At 36.4% G+C, this 19,521-nt stretch overlaps 1 protein-coding gene, 1 non-coding gene and 1 pseudogene across 2 annotated transcripts in view; 2 read left to right on the top strand and 1 right to left on the bottom strand.

The window, feature by feature from the left end:
- Nucleotides 1-19,521, top strand: part of LARS1 (leucyl-tRNA synthetase 1) — a 68,173-nt gene that overhangs the window by 26,019 nt on the left and 22,633 nt on the right. The window contains exons 13-23 of the mRNA XM_036846366.1: nt 3,880-3,933; nt 4,699-4,839; nt 6,591-6,668; nt 10,203-10,288; nt 10,379-10,444; nt 10,535-10,617; nt 11,028-11,166; nt 11,854-12,066; nt 13,693-13,750; nt 15,536-15,599; nt 18,662-18,845. Of these exons, the coding sequence (XP_036702261.1) occupies nt 3,880-3,933; nt 4,699-4,839; nt 6,591-6,668; nt 10,203-10,288; nt 10,379-10,444; nt 10,535-10,617; nt 11,028-11,166; nt 11,854-12,066; nt 13,693-13,750; nt 15,536-15,599; nt 18,662-18,845 (1,166 nt within the window). The remainder of the gene's footprint in view (nt 1-3,879; nt 3,934-4,698; nt 4,840-6,590; nt 6,669-10,202; nt 10,289-10,378; nt 10,445-10,534; nt 10,618-11,027; nt 11,167-11,853; nt 12,067-13,692; nt 13,751-15,535; nt 15,600-18,661; nt 18,846-19,521) is intronic.
- Nucleotides 743-1,194, bottom strand: LOC118892144 (annotated as a pseudogene).
- Nucleotides 5,860-5,932, top strand: TRNAW-CCA. Its single transcript has one exon. It is a non-coding gene; the product is annotated as a tRNA-Trp (tRNA).

Genomic DNA, 19,521 nt, shown 5'->3' with positions numbered 1-19,521 from the left:
GTGTGGAGTCTTAACCACTGGACCACCAGGGAAGTCCCCACTGATCTTTTTAATTGTCACCATAGTTTTACCTTTCCAGAAAGTCATATAGTTGGAATCACACAGTATGTAGCCTTCTTAAATTTTCTTTCAATTAGCAATATGTATTTAAGGTTTCTCATGTCTTTTCATAGCTTGATAGCATATTTCTTTTTAGAGCTAATAATATTCAGTTGTCTGGATGTACATTTATTCATTCACCTGCTGAAGAACATCTTGTTTGCTAACAAGTGTTGGCAGTTATGAGTAAAGCTGCTGTAAACGTCTGTGTGCAGGATTTTGTATAGACAACTCTTTTGTGTAAATACCAAGGAGTGCAATTGCTGGATCATATGGTAAAAGTATGTGTAATTTTGTAAGAAACCACCAAACTGTCTTCCAAAGTGGCTGTACCATTTTGCATTCTTACCAGCAATGTATGAGAGTTCCTGTTGCTCCACATCCTTGTCAGCATTTGGTATTGTCAGTTTTCCAGATTTTGGCCATTGTAATTGGTGTGTAGTCATATCTCATTGTTTTATTTTGCATTTTCTTGATGGCAGATGTTGTGGAGTATCTTTTCATATGCTTATTTGCCATCTGTGTATCTTCTTTGGTGAGATTTGTCTGTTAAGGTCTTTGGCTTATTTACTTATTTATTTTTTTCAAATGAGTTGTTTTAATTCCAGGTGGTACAGAATTCAGGATAGAACAAAGACTTAAGAACACATTTTGGCAGGGTTCTGGGCTGGGTTTATGCAGATCTCATAGCTAAGGCAGAAATGGCTGAGAAGAGCTAAAGACAAGATGAGCCACTGTATGATTTTTTTTTTAACAAAAGTTTATTCTTAAATGTACAATAGGTTCCAAGACAACACTTCATTCTAGCTATAAGTGGCAACAGATACTATGGCAGAGAGTCCAGATGTTTAAACAGGAATGGAATTAGGATCATCATTTCCTCAAACACAAGGAACAGCTTACTTTTTGCCAGATTTTTTAATTCCACCTGTGGCCAGGGGAGCCTTTCCCTGTGGCCTTCGCTTTTAGCTCCTTGAGTTGCTTCTGCTCCTCCTTCTGTTTCTGCTTGAATGCCTTATCTTCCTCGTCCATCTGTTTGGCTTGCTTCTTGAGGTGCTTCAGGGGCTTCTCCTCGCCACCTTCGCGGCCCAACATGGTGTCTGCCACCCCTTCCCCAGAGCCTGCTCCCGGAAACCTTATTTTTTAAATCAGGTTGTTTGTTTTCTTATTGTTGAGTTTTAAGAGTTCTTTGTATGTTTAACAGTCCTTTATCAGATGTGTTTTTTGCAAATATTTTTTCTCAGTGTGTGGTTTGTCTTTCAGTTCCCTTGATATTGTCTTTTGCAGAGAAGAAATTTTTAATTTTAATGAAGTCCAGCTTATCAATGATTTCTTTCATAGATTATGTCTTTGGTGTTGTATCTAAAAAGGCATCACCATACCCGTGGTCATTTAGGTTTTTTCCTGTGTTATCTTCTAGGAGTTTTATGGTTTTGTGTTTCACATCTAGGTCCATGATCTGTTTTGAGTTAATTTTTGTGTTGAGTGTCAGGACTGTGTCTAAATTCATTTTTTTGCTTGTGGATGTCCAGTTGTTCCAGTAACATTTGTTGAAGAGACTGTCTTTGCTCCATTGTATTGCCTTTGCTCCTTTGTCAAAGATCAGTTGACTGTATTTATGAGGGTCTCTTTCTGGGCTCTCTGTTATGTTCCATTGATCTATCTGTCTATTCTTTTGCCAGCACCACACTATCTTGGTTATTATAACTTTATAGTAAGTCTTGAAGTCAGACAGTGTCAGTCTTCCAACTTTATTCTTCTTTTATATTGAGTTGGCTATTCTGGGGCTTATTCCTCTCCATGTAAACTTTGGAATCAGTTTGTTGATATCCATAAAGTAACTGGCTAGAATTTTGATTGAGAGTGTATTGAATCTATTGGTTAAGTTGAAAAGAACTGACATCTTGACAGCATTATGTCTTCTAATCCTTGAACATGGAATATCTCTCCATTTATTCAGTTCTTCTTTGATACTGTTCCTCAGAGTTTTGTAGTTTTCCTCATATCTTACATTTACATTGTTAGTTTTGTACCTAAGTGCAATTGAACAACACAGGTTTGAACTGTGCAGGTCCATTTATAAGTCTTTTTTCAATAAATATGTACTACAGTACCAGGTGATCTGTGGTTGATTGAATTTGCAGATGTGGAACCATGGATACAGTGGTCTGACTGTAAAGATATATGCAGATTTTTGACTGCTTGGGGTAGTTGGCACCACTAACCCCCATGTTGTTGAAGGGGCAACTGTATTTAATTTTGGGGGTTACTAGTGTAAGTGGTATTGTGTTTTTAATTTCAAGTTCCCCTTGTTAATTGTTGGTATATAGGAACACCATTGAATTTTGTATTTTAGCCGTGTATCCTGCAACCTTTCTGTAATTGTCTGTTAGTTCCAGGACGTTTTTTTTGTTGATTCTTTTTGATTTTCTACATAGATGATCATGCTATCTGCAAACAAAGAGTTTTGTCTTCCTTCCCAGTCTGTAAACCTTTTCTTTTCTTGCGTTATTTAATTACCAAGAGCATTCAGTATGATGTTGAAAAGGAGTGGTAAGAGGGGATATGCATTGTGTCTGATCTTAGTGGGAAAGCTTTGAATTTTTTGAAAATCATCAAGTATGATTTTAGCTGTAGGTTGGTTTTTTTTTCCTTTGGCCACACTGCGTGGCTTGTGGGATCTTAGTTCCCCGACCAGGGATTGAACCCTGCCCCTTGGCATTGAAAGCGCGCAGTCCTAACCACTGGACCGCCAGGGAATTCCCTAACTGTAGGTTTTTTATACGTAGTCTTTACCAAGTTGAGAAAATCTGCTTCTATTCTAGTTTACTGAGAGTTTTTATCTTGAATAGGTATTGGATTTGGCCAAATACTTTTTTTCATCTGTTGATATGATTGTGTGATTATTCTTTTTTAATCTGTAGATGTGATGGATTTCATAAAACTTTTGAAAAAAAGGTTTGAGAAAAATTTTCTGATATTCACATTTTCATTGCAACCTGGAATATGAACCTCATTTTAAGTGGTGTGTGTGTGTGTATGTATGTGAATTTTTGCTTTTGGCTGTACAGTTTCATCATTTAAGTCATTCACTCTAACTTAAACTGTTTGGTTTTTTAAAGTCATACATCCCTTCTTGAGATATTTTGTAAAATTAAAAAATTGCTCTCTATGGAGGGAAGAACAAAAATAGTTTTAAAAAGTTTGGAGGGTGTTTCTCAATGATTATACAGTGAGTCCCCTACATATGAACCTTCAGGTTGTGAACTTTCAAAGATGCAAATGTGCATCTGGTTGCAGCAGGGAACCAGAACCTGTGCCATCCATCAGTGTTAGGCATGAGTGAAATTGCAGCTTGCCCTCCATCTCCTATTGCTGACGATCCTTCAGCTCTACCATCTCCCACCTCCTCTCCCTCCTCCAGTCAGTAACTCTTCTCGCCTGTTCACTTGATGCCAGCCCCTGTATGCCAGCTGTTGTACAGTACTACTGTAATATACTTTTCAAGGTACTGTACTGTAAGATTAAAAATGTTTTCTTTATTTTTTGTGTTTGTTTGTCTTTTATGTATTATTTGTGTGAAAAGTATTATAAACCTGTTACAGTACAGTACTATATAGCTGATTATGTTAGTTGGGTACCTAGGCTAATTTTGTTGGACTTAAGAACAAATTGGACTTATGAATGTGCTCTGGGAATGGAACTCGTTCATATGTAGGGGACTTACTGCACCAGTAAAGTATTGATCATTAATATTAACTTCCAGTTTTTTTTTTGTAGGCTTTACGAGCAAAATATGGAATTAGAGATGACATGGTCTTGCCATTTGAGCCTGTGAGTGCATAGATGATTCAGAGTATTAATATCCATTTCTTTATTAGAGAAACAAGAGCAGCTAACACTTCACTTGTAACAGAATTAAATAATTGGTAGAGTATGAAATAAGAGGGAGTTTGTTTAAGAGTTTATTTACTTTAACGTGATATCTGCTGTGGTGGATAAGAGCAAAAGAAGAACCAACAATAGGCATTTTCTTAGCACCTGGCACCTGTAATTCTGAAACAAACAAGTAGCCTTTTAGCATTACTAATTTTATAGTAGCTTATTTTCTAGTGTGGCCAATTTCCAGGCTTCTAAAGACAAAATTTTGCCATATTACTCATGAATGTTTATGTTTTCATATTAGTATCTGCAGAAGAAAAAAAATTTAAATTACTAGTGAATAGTTTTCATGAAGAATCCAGAAGACTTAATATAAACCAGAAGTAAGACCATCCATAAATTTAGTTGTTTACAGCATTTTGCTAGTTTCAACATTAGTTAATTATGTGCCAGTGGGGGGTTGAGAGTTGGGGAAGGTGTGTGTGTAGTGAGGGAGGGACGGTGCGGGGGTTGGTGCAGAGAATTCAGGGGGTTCCTATGGAGAGTAGGAAGACAAACTCACATCTGGATGTTAGTCCCTAATGTGTGACACTGCCCTAATGATATATAAAATCTGAAGTGACTTCATTGGACAGTAGAGGCAAAAGGACCATGCCTTTAGGGCTGTTTTTGTGTTTATTCAGTGTGAATAAGTTCTGACATTGCTCTTTTTTGCAGGTGCCAGTCATTGAAATTCCAGGCTTTGGACAGCTTTCTGCTGTAACCATGTGTGATGAGTTGAAAGTTCAGAGCCAGAATGACCGAGAAAAACTTGCAGAAGCAAAGGAGAAATTATACCTAAGAGGCTTTTATGATGGTGTAAGTAATAATTTTGTTATCATTTTTATTTGATTTACTTACTCCATGCTCTATGATTTTCTTCTTAGTGATTTAGAAAAAAACTATAGAAAAATTCAATATTGTTTCAGCTATATCCTGTTTTGAGAGGGATTACTATAAGATTGTGTTCTTCTGTTTCCAAATTTATTTTTTTAATCTATTTTGGTCCAATAGTATTTATGGAAATTCCATTTTTGTGCCCTCTAATCTCTGAGTGAATTTCTTGAGAAGATATTTAAAGTTAGTTCATATTATTATACAATAAATTCCAAAGGCTTATTGCATGGACCATACCTGGTCCCTTCTTTTGCTCTCTTAATTGTGGAGTTCATATTTTAAATAAGCAGTTTCATTCAGTTCATTAATTTACTTGTTAATGCCTATTCCATGCCATGTTAGCACAACAGGTAAGTTGTGAACCTCTCTTTTCTCCTCAATTGTGCATATGTTAACGTGGCTTACGTTTCCATGGAAAGATGAGGCTAGAGAAAGTAAAAACCCAATCAAGTTGCTAGTGACTTGAGGTTGAAATGAAGATTTTTAAGGCTGTAAGTGAGAATGTTCTTTATTTTTACCTTTACTTTCATTTCTCTGGATAACCAAGAATTGGTTATATGTCCTTTTTAAAAGTAACTTACACGTTTTGGATGACAGTAAAAGCCAACACTTACAGAGCATTTACATATTAACTTACTTATATCTCAAAATAACCTTGTGAAGTAGGCACTTATTCCCGATTTATAGATGAGGAAATTGAGGCACTAAGAGATTAAGAAATGTACCTAAGATCAGCCAGATAGCCAGGCAGAGGCAGAACTGGGACTCACACTAGGCAACTTGGCTCTAAGATTTGTGCTTTTAACCCCTGTGCCATAATGATCAGTAACTATAATTTCATAATGATGAATTAAGTAGATACGAAGCATTTTGGTACATTAGAGAATTGGGGCAGAAAAAGAACACGTGTCTTTTCCACTTACGATAGAAACTATTAAGAATTCCCTGGTGGTCCAGTGGTTAGGACTCTGCACTCCAGTTGCTGAGGGCCCAGTTTCAATCCCTGGTCAGGGAACTAAAATCCCAATCCCACATGCTGCGCAGTGTGGCAAAAAAAAAAAAAAAAGAAACTATTTGAGAGAGTCAACAGGAGTCAGATAGATGGAGGTCAGAGTATCAGCTGGAAGGGGATTGTGGCTTTGCTCTGTGACAGCAATGGGAAAGTCATTACTTTGCCCTAGAATTAAATCTCCCCACTACGTAAAAGGCAGAGTTGAAAAACAGTAGGCCTTCCTCTAAGAGCCAAGTTTATCACATGGCCAAGCAAAGGAGAATGCTTGCTGACAACAGGCGGAGCTGAAAAGAGAAGCCTAAGTGGGGCCGAGCTGCATTTGCTCAGTTCCTTCTCCTAAAGCCTTCAGGAATGATGTGAGTTAGGGTAGAGGAATCCTCTCTACATGGAAACCTGAGACGTGGGAAGGAAGTGAGCATTTCTTTCTAATCATGTTCATAATACTTATCCTAGTTATACTGGAAGAAAAACAAGTGTGTTGTAAATATTAGTTGTCCAAGCTGTGCCAAAATAAAAATTTATGGTTATAAATGTGATAAGTTTCACACTAAAAATATTTTGATTGTGTGTGGAAGTAAATTTAGTTAGGGAAAGTTCTAGGGGGGGCACCCAAAGCAAATATTAATTGTATGTGCTTTTTCCCTACTTCTCATCCTTTTAGGTAATGTTGGTGGATGGATTTAAGGGACAGAAGGTCCAAGACGTAAAGAAGACTATTAAAAACAAGATGATTGACACTGTATGTAATAGGCTATCCTCTGAAGGCTGTTTTAGGAGAAGAGCTTTCAGTTAATAGACTTTACAGCGTTACTTAGCAGTGAGTTCTGTAGTAGAACCTGGAGCTATATTAAAGATATAATTTTATTTATATATAAAATTGGAGACCTATTTAGCAATTCATTTAACTTGAACATCCCACCTGTAATGTTGATGAAGATAGTGTTCTAAAGTTGGCATGTACAAATCACATACAGAGAATTTTAGTGATGCTTCCTGGCAGGAACCATTCGAGGTACTGGTAGTTGACAGTTCTTACTTTATATAGTGCTTTACTTTTTACTTTCATCCTTTTTCCCCTCTTCATTTTTGTTGTAACTTTTTTCTGTTGAGTTACTTAAGTACCTAACTTTTGAAATTGAATTTTTATTTTTGACAGTTGTGTATACCCATAATACAGAGAGACAATGATCTGTAAGTCTTATTAAAATAAAAAAAGCGATTTCCTCTCCATCCTTCCACATTCTCTTAAATTTCTCTTCCTTGGACAGACTTACTTTCCTCTCTTTTAGTTATTTCTTTTAGTATTGACCTCTACCTCTCTTATAGATCTCTAATCTAAATACTTGCAGAGTAATTTTTAAATTTTTCAGTTTTAGCCATCAGCCATAGACTTCCTACTGTGGAAGATCAAGATTGAACTCTTCTCCAACCTGTGTCTTCCTCTCTAACCTCGCATTTGTATACACTTCTCCACCCCCTATCTTCCTAGTATAGGTATATTATAACTGACGTTAGAGCAGTAGTCAGTGGGTACGTTTTTGAGACATGGCTGATCCATAATGTAGTATACAATGAGAACTTCTCTCCCCTAGCTTTTGGTTTTCCCTGGAGTTAATAACTGTCTTTTTCTTTTTTTTTTCCCCCACTTTTCTTACTTTTAAATACAGTTACCAATACTTCATCCCCAAACTCTGTCCCAACTGTTTATTTCTCCTCTCAGTACCTTCAAACACATGAGTATGCTATTGTTTACATCTTGGAGAAAGTTCTCCCAGAGCCTTCTGACCTGTTGTAATTATCCACACCGTTTGCTTACTGTAGGTGTGCACAGATGTCATCTGGGATGTTCCTCCACCATTACTTAGGATTTCCTTTGCTTCTCATGAGTTGGATCTCGTGTTTCCTTGCCCCCATGGCTTCTTCTTTCTTATTTACTTTATTGTTTTGGTGATGCTCTTCCTCTAGTAGTGTTCCTGAAAAAGGGTGCCTGGAAGGTAAATTTTTGTGACCTTCCGTGTCTGAAGTATCTTTATTCTGTCCTCATACTTGAATGCCTGGGTGTAGGATTCTGGGTTAGAAATAATTTTCCCTTAAAAATTTGAAGGCCATTATCCATGGTGTTCTGGTTCAGTGATGCTGTTGAGAAGTCCAAAACCATTCTGGTAATAATGGATCTTTTATAAGTGACCTGTGTCTCCACTGTTCCCTGCACTGCCCCCAACCCTGCCAAAGCTTATAGAATCTTCTCTTTTCTTCCAGTATTTTGAAATTTCATGATGATTTATTTTGGTGTAGGTCAGTTTTCATTCATTCTTCTGGCTGTATGCTGGGCTCCTTCAATCTGGAAACTTATGTTCTCCAATTTGGGGAAAGTTTCTTGACTTTTTTGTTTAATTATTTTATCCCTTCCCATTCTTTATTTTTGCTTTCTGAATTCTTATTATTCAGATATTGGATCTCTTAGACTCTGAAGTTCTTTGCTCTTCTATCTGGAGGAGTCCCTCAACTTTTTCTTCCTATGAGTTTTTGTTCGTTTGTTTACTGTGTTTTTTATATCTGCTACTTGTGTGCTTGTGCATGTGTGTATAAATAAATGTTTCTAAGAATTCATTAGAATTTTTTTCGTTGAGTGGAAAATTTCAAATTTATAAAAAAGTGGAGTAGTATAATAAATTCTTGTGTACCTCTTACCCAGCTTCAGCATTTACCAACTCAGAGCCAGTTTAAGAGCTTATTCTTGTTATCTTATCCTTTTTTTATAGGATGCTGCTATTCTTGTTTCAGGGATATGAAATTTTAATCTCTTATTAATCTGAGGAAGACTAATGATATTTAAGAGTGGGTACGAAAAGATGATTGGAACCTTTTTGGATATGGGTAGGGCTTGTCTCTGGGCTTCACTGGGAGAGATCTGGCAGGTCCATTTGGACCTTAGGGAAACCCTGATGTTAGCCTTGATGTTAATTAGGGCTTCTTGGTTTGTTAGATTCCCCTCAGAAGATTCTTCAGTTTCCGGTTTAAAGGGTCTAAGCTAACTGAGCATTCTGGGAGCTAAACGGCGGAAGATTACCAGGTTGGGTTCCGACACCCAATGTGCTGACTTTCACTTAATCCCTCTTTTTCACTATGATACCCATACCCTCAACTTCGTCCTCTGGTTGACTCTCTTTTGTCCTCTCCAGAGAGTAAACCTTCACTGTTCTGCTGGCGTAGGAAGGGGCAGTTGCCTGCCTGCATGGTGTGGGATTAGGGTATCTGGGGTTCTAACTTCTTGAAAAGACTTCAGTTAGTCCTCCTGTTTCCAGTCTCATGTTACCTTCTCTTCCAGAACTATCTTGTGCCACAAATCCTGAGTCTTTTTGGAGGTTCTGTAATGCAAACTGAATTGCTTTTCAGCCTTCTCTTCTGTGGGCTTAGGATTCAGCTAGCTTCCTTTGATCTGCTAATACAATTGTCACTCATTCTGCTTTTTAGTTTCCAAAATTTGGTTAATATTATTTCTTCTCCCATTCTTGTTGTCTTTGTAGCTTCATACCATTAAAACAAAAAAAGCCTCTTTGTTGTTATTTTGTTAGAACTTTGAGAGGGAGCAGAGTTAATTAAATGTCTGTTTTTAATTTACCATCTTTAAACCAAAGTCCTACCTATTTAAGTTCAGTGTGAAGAACTTGCATTAAGAACACAGAGCAATGAATCATTTTTTGAATAATGATGCTGAATTTTATTTTAAAAAATTATCCTAGCCTAATAAGTTTGGGATTATAATACATTAAGAGATATTTGTATTTTTTTCTAAAAATAAAATTTACGGTCAGTTTTCTAGTGGGAATTTTTCATGATGCTATAAATCTTTAGTAAAAGTATTTTCCGTGTTTAATTTTTGTGCATCTCTTTTTTTTAAAGGCAGTGGTTCCATGCATCTATTTTCTTTATATTTTTATTATAACAAGAATAAAAGGCTGCCATAGGCAGCCTAACCTTCAAACCATAACATTAGAAACTGTTAAACATCGTTCACTCTGAAAAGGAATAAGCTATGCCTAGAGAAGGTGATCCATTTGATGAAGATGCATGCCTTTTCAGAAGCATGTGTTATACAGAAAGAAAAGCAGATAACTTCTACCCTGGGAAGAGGGAAGACATAATGAAAACCTGGGGTTTTGGTTATTGGTGGTAGAGCATTTTTTTTTCTAAAAAGTTACTTTTCTTTTCCTTGAGGAATAGAGATTGCCTTGACATAATATCTGATATATTTTTATTTACTTTCGTTTAGGGAGATGCATATATTTACATGGAACCAGAGAAACAAGTTATGTCCAGGTCTTCAGATGAATGTGTCGTGGCCCTGTGTGACCAGTGGTTAGTTTTTCTTATAGCAAGAAGAAATTTCTTCCTGTCACTTTGCTTATCCTTGACTTTTTTTTTGTTAATAAATTTGTCCACTCCTAGGTACTTGGATTATGGAGAAGAGAACTGGAAAAAAAAGACATCCCAGTGCTTGAAGAACCTGGAAACGTAAGATGGGAGAAAATGATAGGGAAGGAGATGAGAAACAGGGAAGACAATGAAGCTGAAGAGAGACACTTTATCTTCTGCTCTCTCTAGGTTCTGTGAGGAGACCAGGAGGAATTTTGAAGCTACCTTAGATTGGCTGCAAGAGCATGCTTGCTCAAGAACTTACGGCTTAGGTAAGGAAACTTCAAATTTTTCTGTTTGAATGACTTTGCCAGTTACACAGCAAATTAACACTTCACCTTTTTTTCTTCTCTTCCAGTGTGTTTCTGAATTGGAAGTGAGAGGTTTTGGTTAGAGGGTGAAGGAAGCTAGGATGTGGTCCCCTACCATCTACCTGGTGGTAGAAGTATCTAATGCCCATATAGCTTTTATGATGCAGTTTTTTTTAATACAAAGTTTCTAGTGCTTCAACCATTTTGTTTTTTTATTTACTTGTTTATTTATATTAATTATTCAAGTAAATTTAAGAACCTAAATAAGTAGCTTTGTCAGTGCTATAGACCTGCTCTTAAAAATGTGAATTTTGTAGATGAAGTGTCTCTTAGGTTCCTCATGCATTGATTATCTTCTTTTTATCTTGCAGGTACTCGTCTGCCGTGGGATGAGCAGTGGCTGATTGAATCACTCTCTGACTCCACTATTTACATGGCATTTTACACAGTTGTACATCTGTTGCAGGGAGGTAACTTGCGTGGACAGGCAGAGTCTCCACTGGGCATCAGGTTGGTAAATGGATAAGGGGAAGGAATGTAATTTGTTAGCATGAGGTGATCTTTTGATTTATGTATTGAAAATTCTTTCTTTTTAACTTATTTTATTTTTATTTATTTTTGGCCGTGTTGGGTCTTTGTTGCTGCACACAGGCTTTCTCTAGTTGCAGCGAGTGGGGGCTACTCTTGGTTGCGGTGCGCAGGCTTCTCATTGCGGTGGCTTCTCTTGTTGTGGAGCACGGGCTCTAGGCACGTGGGCTCAGTAGTTGCGGCTCGCAGGCTCTAGAGCACAGGCTCAGTAGTTGTGGCTCACGGGCTTAGTTGTTCCGTGGCTTGTGGGGTCTTCCCGGACCAGGGCTCAAACCTGTGTCCCCTGCTTTGGCAGGCAGACTCTTAACCACTGCACCACCAGGGAAGCCAGAAAATTCTTTCTAATAATTAGGTTTTATAAGAATTCATTTAGTGGAATTTTGTCATGATATTTTTGCTTTTTTTGCATTGAACTGAGAAAGTAATAAATAGCCCCTTCTCTGTTATCCCTTCTTCATTCTTATGGGAGTCTGTTGTCCTCATTTGTTACTGTAAAACATTAAGAAAGTGATTTCTACTTCACAGTTGGATTAGAATGCTGATTCTTTCAAAGAAATTATATATATATTTTGTTGTTGATGTTTGTTCGTTTCTTTTATTTTAATACAGACCACAGCAGATGACCAAGGAAGTTTGGGATTATGTTTTCTTCAAGGAGGCTCCATTTCCTAAGACTCAGATCCCAAAGGAAAAATTAGATCAGTTAAAGCAGGAATTTGAGTTCTGGTATCCTGTGGATCTTCGAGTGTCTGGCAAGGATCTTATTCCAAATCATCTTTCATATTTCCTTTATAATCATGTGGCTATGTGGCCAGAAGAAAGGTGAGTGCTAAAAAAGATGTGGACTAAATTTATTGATTATTGACAAGGGTGCCTTGTGGCTTCAAATATATAGATGTTATAGTGGGGGGTATAGTTAGATTTAACAGTTACATTCTTTTTCTTACGTTAAATGTACTGAAGGAGAAAGCACACCTTCTCCTATCTGTTATATCCAGAAATCTTCGTACCTACCTTGGGCCACCAAAGCATGTCACATGTCAGGTACTCTGTCAGTAATTCCCTTGACCTGTTACGTGACTCATTTGACCTGTTAGATGCTGGAATAAAGGCGATTTCAGACAGAGCCTAGGACATTAGAAAGGGAGGGAAACATCCCTTTAGAGCTGAGAGCCCCAAGGTTCCAGCATTAAGTAGTGATGTTCTGACTAGAATCTAGGTCAAAGATGCATTTTTTAATACCATGTGCTCAAGAGTAATCCTTCTATCATCTTCCCTCTTGATCCAGACATGTCTCTTTGCCTTTCCCTCCTGTCCTCAAGTAGCTGAAGAAACAAACCCCTTCCACTGTTCAAATTTTATTTTGTAAAAGCAATCTCATGGGACTTTTTGTATTTAGGATGAGATTGCATTTAGAATGAGATTACATTTTCTTTCTCAAGAATAAAAGGGAGATTTTGAAGAAGAGGAATAAAATAAATATGATGTGGTTCTTGTCATCCAATTATTTTTCTCTATTGGCTAAAATGTGTTTTTGGAGATATCAGGTGTCTCCGAAGAACTTGTTAGTAACATAGTAGAATATTTATCCCCTTGCATCAAGTTTTGGACATGTATTAGGGTTTTAAAAATTACAGATAAGTGGTAGCTTCAGGTGCTTTTGTCAGACACTCTTCTAATCACTTTTAGTAACTCGTGTAATTTTCACTACAACTTTTCGAGGAAGGTCTGTAATATCCTCGTTTTTACGGACAAGGAACCTTCGTGAGGCATAGAGAGCTCAAAATAACTCACCCAGAGTTACCCAGCAATGGCAGAACCAGGATGCAGAACCCAGCAGTCTGGCTCCAGAACTCTTGCTCTTAACATTACCCCCTACATGATCTCATTGTTAGAATGAATGAATGATATGTACATAGTTTGAAAATTCAGACAGCTCATAAAGGTACAAAGTTAAAAGTGAACTTTCACCCTTTTCCCTATATTAGTCTATTTCCCAAAGCTCATCACTGCTACTGCTTTCTTGTGATTTCTTCTGGAAAATGTATGTATGCATATACAAGCAGCAGATATCTGTACTTGTTTATTTTTTAATTTATACAAAGATGCCACATTATAGACACTATTCTGTCTCTTGTTTTTTCCTTGTAATAGTATATTTCTAAGATCTTTTTATTTTTATATATATAGCCCTGCCTGTATTTTAAAAATAGTTATAGTATTTCATTGTATTCCTGTACCGTAGTTTATATCAATATAACCAGTCCTTTACTAATGGATACTTTCCTTGTTTTCACTGGTTTCCTGTTATGAACAGGACTCAATTAATATCCCTGCACATTTGCCTTAGCAATCTTTTATGAATCTTTTAGCATTTACCTCAAATTTTTAAGGCTAAACCATAATCTTTAAATTTTATTTTCTATCTTTAAACATTTTCCTGTCAAGTGATAAATGGCCTGTAGCTGTGAGAGCAAATGGACATCTCCTCCTCAACTCTGAGAAGGTAAGGCTCATTGCCTCTTGAAAGGTTAAAATGCTACAGAAAAGTTTTTTAGATTTAGGATGTTGTACTTTTTAAATAAAGAATGTGAAAATCAGAGAGTTAAATATTTTCCATTTAAAATGTTTAGGACTACCAGCGTAAATGAGAAGTTTATCTTTAAAATTGAGTGAGTGGAGTAGATAGTATTAATTGAGAGGTGGGATGGGGAAAACGTCCCTATTATAACATTTGTATTAGAGTGGCAAAGGGTGACACAAATTATTACGGGAGGAGAGAGAGAAAGGGACAGGAAATGTAAAGATCCTAGCATTGTGACCCGACAATATCTTTCTCATTAAGTTGAGAAAATAATTTGGTGGTTTTTGCTTTATAATGTGTCTGGCCACTAAATTAGAATAATAGAATTTTGGAGTTTATAGGATTTTTAAATGTCATTTAATGCTTCTTTCCAGATGGTATCTCTCTCCCCATACTACTGCAACTTCCCCTTTACGTTACCACTACTAATATATTCTATATATGATTTTTTTTATGCTACATAAGACTTCACCTAATTATTCAATATCCTCAACAGGAGTTATGCCAACCTCTTGACAAGCCCTTGTTTGCCCCTATGATGCTTTTGTGCACATTAGAAAGGGGCACCCTTCCTCAACTAAACAAAAAAAAATTAAGTTACAATATTATTTACTTCTCATTAATAACAATTGTAACAAGTTGGACTTTTTCCAACCAGTGAATCTTGCTACATCTGTTGGAATATTAATGGTAAGAGAATATTCATTGCTATAGGTATGTCATAATGAAAATAGTTATAGATTTAAACATAGCAGATGATATGAATTGCAAAATGAGATGTTATTTTTTACCAGTGTCCTAATATTGAAAGGGAATAAAAAAGTTCATGTAAGGTAATCTGTACATTAGGCTGAAAAATAGCTATTTTATAGAGTTTGTTAAATCAACAAGGACTTTTGATTATCAAACTCATTTGTTCTTTGTAGGTCAAAGTGAACCGTATATATTTATATATATGTATGTGTATATATGTGTGTATGTATATGTGAGTATATAAATATGAATCCTGTTATAACATGACATTTCCTTTGGTCTCCACATTGTTGTGCTATACGTACATTATACTCATTTTATTAGAACAAAATATTTTACTGCCATATAGTTGAAAATTGATAGAATGACCACCTTTCTTTGGTATCAGCAAAGTTACAAAAACATAAACATTTTTTAAATAATAAAGATTGCTAGGCTGGGCACAGTTCCTCCTTAGTTGTGCTGCCTTCAGGCAGACCACAACTTGAGTAGCCAGTTGTGACCCTAATGACAGGAGGTTCCCTAAAACCCTAATTTTGACCTCATGAGCTTGTCCATTCATTTCTGAATGACTCTGTAAAGCTGAATGACTCTGTAATTGCTGTAAAGCTCTTCTTTATGACCAGCTGAAGTGTTGCAGAGTTATAGTGGAATCATCCACGTGTCTCAACCAATTCCCAAGGGACAGTATTGGTTAATGGAAGGAGCCGTGGACTGAGTATCAGACTGGAGATGCTGTCCTAGCTTTGTCACTGACTAGGTTAGTGACTCAGACAAGTCACTTCAGTTTTCTCCTCTGTAAAGTTAGTATAAGGTATCTTTTCCTTTCCATGTTTCTGATCCTTTTGGTTTTTATCTGATTGTGGCCAACCCATTTAATTTGATGTGGCTGATTTGGTTTATTTTATTTATATATACTCTTACTAATGCCTGATCATTGACTTTCTCTTTCAGATGTCAAAATCCACAGGCAACTTCCTCACTTTGACCCAAGCTCTTGACAAATACTCAGCCGATGGTGAGTATGCTTTTTTGTTATTGCTGTTGCATAGTGTCCAGTTCTCCTCAGATTACAGAAGGCAAGTTAGCATTGTTGTTTCAGTTTCATTGCTTTTCTCTTTCACTTTTACCAATACTTTAAAATACTCATGTTTTCTTTGTGTACAGGAACGTAATTTTTAAAACATAAGAATTGCTGATCTGATCTGTTTAGGAACAAATTTAAGCTAAGATTATTAGAGTCTTCTTTCAAAGGAAACTCACTGTGCTACCTGGTTTGTTCCTAATTTCATGCTACTTCTAAGATTAAAGAGTTGGTTTGTAGGGGGACTTCCCTGGTGGTCCAGTGGTTAGGACTTCGCCTTCCAATGCAGGGGGTGTGGGTTCGATCCCTGGGCAGGGAGCTAAGATCCCACATGCCTTGTGGCCAAAAAACCAAAACATAGAAGAGAAGCAATGTTGTAACAAATTCAATAAAGACTTTAAAAATGGTCCACATCAAAAAAAAAAAAATCTTAAAGAAAAAAAAAAGAGTTGGTTTGTAGAGATGTTAAGTATGTAGGAAGCTTTTTCAAAGTATTTCCTCCATATTTGGTATACATATAAGTGACTTGAACCTAGGAGCATTCATGTCTTCAAAAAATATGTTTTCCCTGGCCTCATTACTATTCCATTTAACTGTTACTTTGTCGAGAAGAAATGCACTGTCTAACCTGAAAGAACCAGTCATTTCTTATGTAACCCAGTCTTTGGTCATCATGGCTGATCATTTGCTGATCATGGCTACCATAGTTTGAGACTGCACTGAAGGGGATGGGGAAGAACTAACCTAAGTTACTTAGAAAAACAGTATTTTGACTGAACGCAGTAAGGCAAAAAGAACTGTACACAAATCCTGTAGTTTTTTTTTTAAAAGAGGTGTAGATTAGCAATTCTGAAACTTTTATGGGTTTACTGGGATTTGACAAATAAATATATTATAGATGAGAGCTCATTGTCAGAAGCTATAAATAGGTCAAGAGGAAATGCTAGAATGAACCCTGTGGTGTTGGATTGGAATTGGCAACATCAGTATGAACTCACGGGTTTTATTTTACATACAGACAGATATAAAAATAAACATAGATTTATGTGTGGGTTAGTGTACATACATTTATTTTCCTAGTTCTTTCTGCTGAGAGAGCCCATGGACAGTGAAACACCTGGCATTCAGATCTTGGTTTCTAAATACCATTCTCTAATAAAAGGAACTAGGGCTCCTAGGAGAAGGGTTGATTTGAGGGCTGGAGTAGGGAAAATACAAGATGAGCATGGAACATTTTATGATGCCAGAAAGTAAGGAAATGTTTCAAAAAGGATGGGGACAGTTTGAAAGGGCACAGGAGCCAACCTGACGGGGCTCCCAATTGCCCACGCTAGAGCAATTTAGGAAACAAAGTAAATAATGATAGTATTGAATTATAACCCAGTGAATAAATTAAATATTTATGAATCCATATGAATGTATAGTAATAATTGAATAAATAAATAAGTGGGGGAGTAGGGACTGTTCTTCCTTTCAGAAGAATTCCAAGTAATAAAGTAGAAGGATTGAGTGAAATATAAAATCACCGTTAGACAAACATCATAGTAATATTGTCACAGACAAAATCCATCAGTGGTTGCCAAAATCAATGGGTGAAAGTTTAAAAAAAAAAAAAAGATTATTTGCATATTCTCAGAGTATCTCTCCCAAGATATTTCTTAATCACAAAGGGAAAAACAGTAACTTTACAGTGGAGAAACTTGGCAGACAGTCTACCTGACCAAGTGAGGAAGGCTTGCAATAGTAGTAATAAGCCATATCAATATTACCTACCTCCCTGATAATGATGCACTGAGAAAGACACACAGCATCACTTTTGTGATATTCTTGTCAGAGGTTCATAACATCAGTTTAATCATGAGAAAACATCAGACAAACCCAAGTTGGGAGAAATTCTATTAAATACCTGACTACTGTTCATCAGAAGTCAAGGGCCAGGACAGACTGAGAAACTGTCACAGCTTTGAAGAGACCAAGGAGATACAACAGTCAAATGCAAGGTGGGATTCTGGATTGGATCCTAGAGCAGAGAAGGATATTAGAGGATGCACTGGTGAAATTTGAATAAAGTCTGTAGTTCAGTTAATAGTATCATACTAATGTTAACTTCCTGCTTTTGCAACTGTGGTTATGTAAGTTGTTAACATTAAGAGAGTCCAGTAAATGGTATATGTTTATTCTCATCTTTGGCATCTTTTCTGTAACTGTAAAATTATTTCAATATAAAAAATTTAAAAATGTGTTCAGCTTCTTGTGTATTGTAAAAGATGTTTAATGCATACATAACTTGATGTTACATATTCTCATCTCCTTTAAGGCGCAGATGGTAGCATATACCCTACATACTGTTTTGAAATTTGCCTTCTTCACTTAGTTCATATTTGAGATCACTTCATGTTGATATACAAGAGTTACCTCACTCTTTTACAGCAATATAGTCTTCCATTGCAAGGATGTCCTGTAATTTATCTAGACTCTTATTGATGATTTTTTCAGTATTTTAGAATGGAAGATTTTGGTTGAAAAGTTGTATTTCGTTAGTAGGAAAGTTGGAAGAATCTGCTTTTAGGACTAAGAAAATCTGTATTTGTGCACATAAGGCACTTCTGTGTGTTCTTAATGCATTAAAATATAGTAATATTTTGCTACCTGTAAATGAGGCTGAGATGTTGATAGGGATATCTTTCCCCAGTTTATCATTTTTTCCCTCTGCCTCATTAAAGATCACTTTATCTCATTAACTCAACATGCCTGAGAAGAAACACATATTGATGCTAAGTGTATGCAAATCAATACAGAAAATTCAAATATTTTAGCAACATCATTATGGATTCTACTTTTGGTGATCTTTATTTTTGCTGTTGATATATGTAGTCCTTTAGAGCGTTTGTTATTTCTTAATTTGTATGTAGGCTTGGCAGTGTACTCAACTGGATACGTAGTTGATATGCAGTAACCACGTTTTTAAATCATCGATTGAGTTTTTCTTCTTCCAGGAATGCGCTTGGCTCTCGCTGATGCTGGTGACACTGTTGAAGATGCTAACTTTGTGGAAACCATGGCAGATGCAGGTATTCTCCGTCTGTACACCTGGGTGGAATGGGTGAAAGAAATGGTTGCCAACTGGGATAGCCTAAGAAGTGGTCCTGCCAGCACCTTCAATGATAGAGTTTTCGCCAGGTAATCTATGGACCCCAACCACTTTGTACTTTAGAGTTGCTTAGTCCTGGTGTATTTTTAAGTTTTCTTTTTTTTCCTCATTAAATAAATTAGAAGTTAATGATAACTACTATTCACTGAAAGCTTACTTGTGCCAGGTACTATGCTAATTACTTTGTATCCATTATCTGATTTTAGCCTTCTAGCAATTTTATATGTTAAAGATATTATTAGCTCTATTTTATAGTTAAAGAAATTGAAGCTTAGAAAAATTAAGTATTTCATTAAATGTCTCAAAGCTGGTAATTTCAAACTTGGGATATGAATTTGTTTCTGTCTCCAAAGCCCATTCTCATGACCATTTTACCATGCTGTCTTGCATTAGAGGAGGGTGGAATGGTTAAAGGAAAAGTAGGTTAAAGGAAAAGAATTGTCTTTTTTCTTCTTTTTTCCTTCAAAAAACATTTATCAGTCTCTTTGTATCAGGAACATCCTAAGCACTGGTATTACAAAGATGAATAAGACTTGATCCTTCATTGTAGTCTAGCAGGAGAGAAAAACACTTACCCAACCAATTATAAGTGCAATAGTAGGGATAGAGGGAAATTAGAGGAGATGGCATGTGAGTTCTGGGTTTCTTGAAAAATAAACCTAATTTTTGAGGGAGAGGAGAAAGCCATGGAAAGAGTATGGTATT

This window comes from Balaenoptera musculus, chromosome 3 (assembly GCF_009873245.2).
Source record: "Balaenoptera musculus isolate JJ_BM4_2016_0621 chromosome 3, mBalMus1.pri.v3, whole genome shotgun sequence".
Classification (NCBI taxonomy): Eukaryota; Metazoa; Chordata; class Mammalia; order Artiodactyla; family Balaenopteridae; genus Balaenoptera; species Balaenoptera musculus.
Note: the sequence above shows the minus strand (reverse complement) of the source record. Positions and strands in the feature narration are given on the sequence as shown.